The sequence below is a fragment of the Vombatus ursinus genome, unplaced genomic scaffold (assembly GCF_900497805.2).
Source record: "Vombatus ursinus unplaced genomic scaffold, bare-nosed wombat genome assembly UNPS02011649.1, whole genome shotgun sequence".
In the NCBI taxonomy this organism is placed as follows: Eukaryota; Metazoa; Chordata; class Mammalia; order Diprotodontia; family Vombatidae; genus Vombatus; species Vombatus ursinus.
In genome coordinates this window covers 183999-193342 of record NW_020951427.1, presented here as the reverse complement: position 1 = coordinate 193342, position 9344 = coordinate 183999, and the positions used below count along the sequence as shown (strand labels likewise).

The 9344-nt window shown below is 40.9% G+C and overlaps 1 protein-coding gene across 1 annotated transcript in view; it reads left to right on the top strand.

The window, feature by feature from the left end:
• Positions 1–2560, top strand: part of ZNF786 (zinc finger protein 786) — a 19134-nt gene extending 16574 nt beyond the window's left edge. The window contains exon 5 of the mRNA XM_027856857.1: positions 2139–2560. Within this exon, the coding sequence (XP_027712658.1) occupies positions 2139–2149 (11 nt within the window). The 3' untranslated portion in view covers positions 2150–2560. The remainder of the gene's footprint in view (positions 1–2138) is intronic.
• Positions 2561–9344: the final 6784 nt, after the last annotated feature.

Below are 9344 nucleotides of genomic sequence, written 5' to 3'. Positions count from 1 at the left end.
TGTGTGTGTGTGTGTGTGTGTGTGTGTGTGTGTGTGTGTGTGTGTGTTCTTTTTATTTACATTGTTGTAGCCATTGTGTATATTTTTTTCTTGGCTCTGCTTACTTCACCCTGCATCAATTCTTACACACCTTTCTGTGCTTCTATGTATTCATCATATTGATCATTTCTTATAGCACAGTAATATTCCATTATATTAATATACCAGTTTCTTCAGTCATTCTCTAATTCAATAGGCATCTACTTTGTTTTAAATTCTCTGCTATCACAAAAAGTGTTGCTATATTTTGGTGTATATGAGGACTTTCCTCTTAACAATGGCTTTCTTGGGATATAAGCCCAGTAACAGAATCTCTGGGTCAAAAGTTATGGATGTTTTAGTCACTTTATTTGCATAATTCCAAATTTATGTCCAAAATGTTTGTACCATTTCATAATAAACCAACAATGTTTTAGGGTGCCAATCTTTCCATAACCCCTTCAACATTGAGGAAATAATTTTTCAAGATAGGAGAGACCTGAGAATAGTTTATAAGTAACAAGCAAAAAGAGGGGAAGCTGCAAATGAAAAAGAATGGATGAGTGATGGAGCAAGGCTCCTGGATAAAGCCAAAAGGTCCAGGATTATCAAGTGTACTACTGCCTCCCTTGTACCCTTCCAGACTTCTTACACTTTACTCCCACATATGCTACTATCTAGTGACATTTTCTTCCCATGAGACACTTCAACTTCATGCATGTTCACTGTCTGTGCTCCTTGCCTGGAAGGCTCTCCCTCCTCTTCTGTGGCTCCCTAACTTCCTTCAAGTCTCAGCTAAAACTCTACCTTCTGCAAAAAGCTTTTTCAGTGCACTTTAATGCTAGTGGTTTCCCTCTAAGCCTACCTCTAGTTTATGCCCTATATATCTTGTTTTCACATAGTTGATTGCATATTGTTGCCCCTGTTAGAATGTGGACTCCTTGAAGACAGAAACTATTTTTTGCTTTTCTTCATATTCCCAGCACATAGTCAGCACTGAATAAATGTTTGCTGACCAAATAATGAGCTATATCTTTAGGTGGGTGGACCCAGGGTACCTTGAGGAGTTGTCAACTCTCAGAGAATCCACTCTCTGAGTTGGGGCTTAGCTGTATGGGTGCTCTAGGTAGTAATCAAGTAGTCTGTCAGTGAACAGATATCCTTTGAATCCCCTCAAGGGTGGATTCAAGTGGAGGAGGTATGTGTGAGAGCTACCAGATGGTTGAGACTTTCTTCCTCATATGGGTCATGCTACAGTATTCATGGGGCCAGTGGGGAAGGTATGGGAGGTATATAATCAAAAGGACTAAGTGATGGAGAAAGGACCACAGGGGAAGAGATGTTTAAAAGAACAATGGCAGTTATCAGTAGCAGCTATTTCTACAGCAAGCAGTTGTGTCCCCTAAGCCAGTCTTGTGGGAAATCATGAACTTGCAGCCAAGAACATATTCAAGTTATTGAACCAAGCCAAATGAACAGAATAGGAGAGGTGCACTGGTCCATAGCCTTCACTTAAGATTGTGTCAGCTCTCCCTGGTTGCAGTGACCTTTTTATGGACACAGTAAACTTATTTCTTGCTACTGGACTTAGGTGAGTCCCATTCACATCCGTATCTGTTTTATAATAAACATGTTCATATTCAAAATACTGGTTGGTAGCAGGTGAGCTGATTCAAATATCCTAGAAGTGAGTCGGATTTAGGCTTTCCTAAATTTATTTCCTAGATTTATCTGAGAGGAGAAATAATCCAAGATGTTTTATTATTTATAAGTCTGCAGGATCAAAGTGGCTGTATCAGTTCTCATGGAAGTGTTTTTGTCATTTGTAAGAAAAAGCAAAGATAGACTCTTCTGCACTCCAAGGTAGGATGGGGAGCCAAGAGGAACTTGGGATTAGAAAGGAGATAGGAGAGCAGAGCATTGGAGGGGGAAATGGTTGTAGAAAAGATCAAGAAAAACTTGGCTGTTAAATAAAGTGAAGATCAGGCTAGAAGGAAAGGAAAAAATAAGTAATGTGAGATAGACCAGTCAATAAAGGATATGAATTGAGGAGAGACATTTTTATCTAGTTTGGACCATCTTCTAATTCTAAATATAAAAATAACTTTGAAAGACTTAAGATCTCTCCTAGATGAAATGACTCCCCCATGACACCAGAGGACAAGAAGCATGCTACAACTTCCTGGCAGAAAGGTAATGAACTCAAGGTACAGAATGAGGCATATATTTTTGGACATGGCTAACGTATGACTTTGTTTTGCTTGACTGTGCATATTTATTACAAAGGGTGATTTTTTTTTTCTTTTTTCCAATGGCAGGGTGGGGATGTGTTGAAGGAGGGAGAGTTGGGACAGAGTCCCTCCCCTCCCTCAAAAAAGAACAGAATAGAAAGGAAGGGAATCCAAAAGGAACCACAACAAGCAGAACTTGAAAGTTATATGTTGAGTTTTTTATGTACTTGAAAACCAAGTTCTAGGTAAAAGAGATTTACAGTTTCATGTATAATCCTCTTCTGTTCTACAGTGTATATGGAAATGTTTAGGTGGTGTTCAGAATAAAAAAATAAAATGAAAATTTTAAAATTTATAATTTATTTCTTTAATACTTTAAATGCTTTATTATCCTATCAATATGAGTATTCTCTTCATTGGTACAGATCTAAGCCTATCCATACCTCTTTATTTTGTATTATTTGTTCGTTGATCCTTCACAAAAGATTCACCCAGCGATCTGGAAGCATTCTTCGAGACTCTTTTGCATTTTGTAGATACCAGTGGAATAATCCGTATTGTCCATCTGAACTCCCTCTAAACATATGACTGGCTTACCTCCTTTTCTGATAATAGGTTTCCTCCATGAAATTCCTTACATTATTTCTTGCACTTAGGTCATTATTAGAAATAAGCTGCAGCAAATTTGTACCCACCATGTATTTCTCCATTGCCTTTTGAGTCACCTGTACTCTTAGTTCTTTGGAGATTATGGTGACCCAAGATTTGTACTCACAGAACATCAATGGGAGAACATTTTACACTAGGAGGCATGTTGAGATCATTGAAATACTGCTTAGTTTTCCAAATACAATTCTTGCTGCTTCTTGTTCAGTTGCGGGGCTCAGCTCATCATCTTTATGGTGTGCCTGTCCCAGCAACATATTGATGTACTAGTTCAATGAACTGTCCAAACAACTTAATCATAGTCTGGAAAATGTGCGTTTTTGATCCATTTAGTGTTTCCAACATGGTTTGTCAAGATTGCTGTCTTTTGATTAATCATGCATCTCATATCAAAGCCCAGTTAGAGCCAATGGAATAACCTTAGTACAGGTTAGGAAAGAAGAAGCTCAATTCGATAAACACTTCTTGAATTATAATATGTGAGGCATATATTATTTGCAATAGGTGCTGGGATACAAAGATGAAAAATTGCATATTTCCTGCTACCAAGGACCTTGTATTGTAAGGGAGAGATGAGTCATACACATGTTGCACCCTCTCTGGTCTACTGCAATTCATACAAACTCAAAAGTTGGGTCCCCATACAAGCAGATAGGTGGCACAGTGGATAGAGCATTGGAAATGTCATTAGGAAGACCTGAGTTCAAATCCAGCCTCAGATACTAGCTGTATGTTCCTGGGCAAGTCATTTAGCCTATGTTTGCAACAGGTTGAGAAGAATTAGAATTGAGAAAAGACTATCAGATTTCACAAGTAAAAGATCACTGATAACTTTGGAGAGGAAGGATTGTAGTTAGGTGATGAGGTAAAAAACCACACTGTAAAGGCTTGAAGAGTGAGAGGAGAGGAAAGGGAGACAGCATAAACAGTTTTTTCAAAGAGTTTGGTTGAGAAAGGAAGGAGAGATATGGGACAAGAACTTGAGAGGATGGTAGGGTCTAGTGAAGGTCTTTTAAGAATGTTTGAAGAATGAGCATGTTTGAAGAAAGAACCAATTGGTTCTTTGGAGAGGTGGAAGATTTGAGAAAAAGAGGGGATGGTTACAGTTGTAATCTGCTATAGAAGACAGGTCTTCTCATCAAGAACAAAGCATTAACTGGAACACAGGTCCCTTGTATTACAAGAATAATATAAACACTACCATATGACACCCTAAGAAGGAGCACACGGACACAATTATCTAAATGCTTTCCTGTGAGTATCTCAGGGGAAGACATGGAGACCAACCCATAAAAGAGAAATTTCATTTCTATAAACTCAGTTTCATCTTCTTACATTCTAGAGATTCACTTGGGTATTTCACTGAGTTAACAATCCAAAGCCCCCAAAGACACAAAGATCAGCCTTTTCCACTCCTGACATATCCCCACTACATATTATCCCTGGACTTCCATAATGATAATACCAGGCAGCTCAGCAGCATATTGCTGGGAGCTGTCCCTTGTCACAGTGCTGACAACTCAGTCTCAACTTCACTTCTATTTCCTGACCCTGATGTTCCTAACTTCCTGTTAACTACAATGCTAACAACTTCAAGGAGGTAGAATTGTAACAGGGTCTTGAAGGATGAGTAGGATTTCAACAGGCAATCTTAGATGGAGTTAGGGAAATGAGGGACATGATAACTTTTTATATAGTTTAGGGACTCTCATAAGGAAAGGCTTGACATTTTGTTTAGATTTAGAGGATTAGTGTAGAAGACTGGGTGGAAGTAATGGTAGAAGTTACAAGGGATTTCAGCTTGATATAAGGAAGAATTAAGTGTTGTTAAAAAATGGACTGTACTGCCTTGTGAAATAGTGATTTTCCTCTCACTGAAAGTGTTGAGATAGGGTAGATGGCCTCTGATATTGCTGAAGTGATTGCTGAGTAGAAAGCTGGATTATAAGACTCAAAAGAGTAATTAGACTAAAAGAACTCCAAAATTCACTCCAGTTCTAACATTTCATGACTCTGAGTCCTTTTAACCATGTACAAAGAAGTGTATTAGACAGTTAAAGTACAAAGAATACAACCTGTTCTCAAGTATGGTATAGGGAACTCTGAGAAAATCAAACAGAAATAGGGGATTAGAAAAGAACGTAGATTATGAAGAAAGGTTGTAGAAAGAGACAAAGAATTTGAATTGAACTTAGCCTTTTTCCCTCAAAACTTTTCTTCCTCTCATTCATTTCAGTCAGTTATAGTATCATTATCCTGGTCACCTAGGTTTTGCATCTTGCAGCCATCCTTAACTTCCTCTGCCTCCTTCTGTAAGCATCCAACCATTCCATAAGTAACAGCTGATTCTTCCTTAGTATTGTCTCTGGTATCTGTCCCTTTCCACCTGTGCTGCCTTTACCCTTAACCAGCCTCTCTCAGCACACCATCTCCACTTAATTTCTTCTAACTGAGTGTTCTGGGCATCCAGGTGATGCAGTGTATAGAGAGAGGAGCCTGGAATCAGGAAGACTCATGTTCCTGAGTTCAAATGTGAACTCAGACACTTACTAGCTCTATGACCCCTCAGTAAATCACCTAACCCTGTTTCCTCATCTAAAAATGAGCTGGAGGAGAAAGTGGCAAACCACTCCAATATCTTTGCCAAGAAGACCCCAAATAGGTTTTCTAAATGAAAGTCTGTTTCCAGTTCTCCCTTACCATAACCCTCCCCCCACACCTGTCACTGCTGCCACAATATTCTCAAACTGTTATTTGGCATGCATCACCCTCTGAACTAAAAAAACCTTTAATGGCTCTCCAGCCCCTAAGGGATAAAGTCCAAACTCTCTTTGTCATTGGCCCCCACCTACTCTTCCCACGTGCCCTTTCACTTTCGTTGCATTTCTGGCAGATTTGCTCCTGGTTCTTTTCCAAGCCAGGCCCATTCTCGCCCCTGAATCAGTAACGCAGCAGGGGCCTCGGGCGCGGCCCCAGTCACCCCTTTATTCCTCTGGCCCGCAGGAGGCGCTGCGGGACAGGAGCCTTTCCTGGGGCGGGGGTGGAGTGGGGAGAGGATGAAGAGATGGGAGAGCGGGAGAAGCAGATTCCCAGGATACCCCGCGTGTATCCCTGGCAACGGACAGCTCCGGCCAGAGGTGGTGCGGTGGGAGGATCTGCGGCTGCGCCGAGGCGACCTTGGTAGAGGCGGTGGCAGAGAGGGCATGTCACCGGCTCGTTTCTCCTGTGCCGCGGCCACCCGCTGGGACTCCGCTGACTTAGACTGAGGAGCGTAGCAGGGGGTAGGGGTGGAGGAGGAGCGGGAGAAGCGGCAGCTTCCCCGGGCCCTAGGAAGGAGACAGAGGGCAATAGCCGAGACGGCTCCTGCTCCTGCTCGGGTGAGAGACCCCACCTCCCCCGCGCATACAGAGGGAAGGACTCGGGGTCTTGGGGTGGCCCTACGGAGTCTCGGTGTTCGGCCTTGGGGTCTCCGAAGGTGCTGAGCCTGCAGGTCCCTCCCAGTTCCCAAGTGTGAATTGCTCCGAGCTCCGCTTTCCTTGGGACCAGGTCTGACCTGAGGCATGTGGAGGCAGTGGTGATACTTGGGCATCACCCGGGCAAGCTGCGACGCCGAGAGAGATGGATAGGAGCTCTTGGTGCTTGGAACCAGGAAAGGGGGACATCATTTCCAAAATCAAAAGGCTCTTTGCACGACTTTACCTGTATAATCGATATCAAATCGCTTGCCTCCTCAAGGAGGAGGGAGGGACTGCAGAGAGGGAGAGAATTTGGAACTCAAAATTTTTTAAATGAATATTAAAAATTTTACATGCAATTGAGAAATATTTAACGAAATAAACATATTAAGAAGAAAAAAATTTTTAGAAAAGGCTCTTGACTCCTGAGCTTTTTGGCATTCCCATTTCCCCAGGGTTTATCTGGTATCTGGTGTTACTTTCTAGCTGCTCCAAGATGCAACACTTATTTAAGTAGTGTAGGTTGCAAATCTTTTAGCTGCATGAAGTATCTTTTGATCCTTAACTTTTCTTCTAATTTGTTGTTAATGTTGATCTTTCATTTAACTAATTAATGATCCATGATTCTGGTCTCTGCAGTTCTATATTCCTGTCAGTAATATGTATAAGATTTTGTTTGCTGTTTAGGACTTTTGTAATTTTAAGTGTCAGGCTCCTTCCGTGGATGAAAAGAAATTGACATTGCTTGCCAGAGAATGTATACATGCCTGGAATTCTCTCACTCCACACCTCAACCTCTTTGAATCCCTGACTTCCTTCAAGACTATACAAATACCGCCTTCTGCAGGAGGCCTTTCCTGCACCCCACCCCCCAGCGCCACCCATCACTCAGTTTCTAGTCCTTCCTCTCTAAGGGGAGATCTACTTTGTATGTTTTACCAAATGAACCTATTTACATAACTCTATCATTAGCATGTATGCACCTTGACGGCAGAAACTATTTTTATCTCTCTTTGTATCTTCAGGACTTAAAGTGATGTGGTACTTAGCACATATTAAGTGCTTAATAAATGTTTGTTGATTGATTGATAGTAACTATATTGCTAAGTTGAGGACCTTTTTTCTTCAACATTAGAATCCTTGTGACCTGTCTAGGTCAGCATCCATAAGTACAATATGAGGAAAAAGTTATCTTTAGATTTAAAAAAAAAAAAGGTAAGCTCGCTGTGTGACCCTGGGCAAGTCACTTAACCCCAATTGCCTCACCAAAAAAAAAAAAAGTAAGCCCTTCAGATCCCCTTCTTACTATTCCATTCAGGAGTAAACGCCTTGAGGACTGCTTCATTTTTTAATAATAATAAAGACAAAAAGCACAGTGCCTAGCACATAGCAGGTATTTAATAAATAATTGTTGATTGATTAACCAAGAATTCCTGGAAATTAGAAAAAACAAATCTCTCTATTATGTATCAGAGGTGGGACTCAGACTCACTAAACATATCCAATCTCTTGTCAGATTTTGTCTTTTCTACAACCTTCACATCTGTACACATTCAGTGCTCTACACATCTACTTCTCTCCACTCCCAGCCACCAGCCTAGTTCAAGCCCTCATCAATTCTCTTAAATTCTTGCATTAAGTTTCTAATTGGTCTCCCTGTTTCAAGTGTCTCTCTCTGCTCCATTCCATCCTCCACTGAACTGCCAGAGTGATTTTCCTAAACCACAAGTCTGACCATATCATACCCTTACTCAATAAACTTCAGTGTCTCCCTTACCTCCAGGATTAAATATAATGTCCTCTGTTTTGCATTTAAAATCCTGAACAGCATGGCCCTTTCCTACGTTTTCAGTCTTTTAAGACTTTAGTCCACTCCACACACATTATGATGCAGCTACACTGGCCTGCTTGCTGTAGTTCACACATGGCATTCTTCCTTCCAACTACATGAATCTGCACTGACTACCTCTTGTGTTTGGAATGCTTTCCATCATCTCCACCTGTTGGCTTTCCTGTCTTCCTTAAAGACAGCTCAGATGTCACCTTTAGCAGGAGGCCCTTCTTGGCCCTTCCCCACATCGCTACTAGTGCCTCCTTCTGAGATAAATTTCCATCTACTCTGTATTTATCTGCATGTTCATAGTTATTTGCATCTTGTCTCTTCCTATTAGAATGTGAGCTCCTTGAGTCCAAGGTGAGTGTTTTTTGGTCTTTCTTTGTTTCCTCACAACTTAGTACAGTGCTTGGCACATAATCATGTTGTATAAGTATTTGTTGGGTAATAATTTGGGAAGGGATAAAAGTTTTGAGCTGACACCTTTTTGGTGCTGACACCTTGAGCTAACATAGGTTCTGGTACGTCTCCTCACCTCTACCCTCACTAGCTGATTGGAGACAGCAGCATGCCTCTGTACCACCCAGGTAGCTTATGGAATACTATCTTTGGTCCTGTAACCCTCTCTGAGATGCCTGGGAGCTACCATCTATCCCCTTGCCACAATCCCTTTAGAAACTACTATCTTTTCCTCCCCTGACCAAATCTGAGACCAAAAAATTTTGTTGTCTAAAATAGCCTGTGTAGACCCAAATCAAGATAGCAACCTAAGGAGCACCTCATCCTATCTCTAACTGTCCTATCCCTACAGGCTACAAAAAATATTCTTCAGTAAATTTCCTAAGTTCCTGATTTTTGCATAGCCTTTCTCCTTTTGGTGTGGCAGTTTATCACAAGTCAATCATTTAGAAGGCAAAGGGCACTAAATATAAGCATTAATTTGAGTAGGCAGATCTGATCAAGCCTCTTCATTTATTTTCTGCAAACTCCTAGTGACTGACCTATAATTACATACATCTATGTAATATATGATATACCTATTATTTGATGGTAACTCAGACTTTTCCTTTTACTAATGATTTAGCCACACACAGGTGATTCTAAAATTGATAAGTGGTCATTTTCTGTCTAATAAGATTA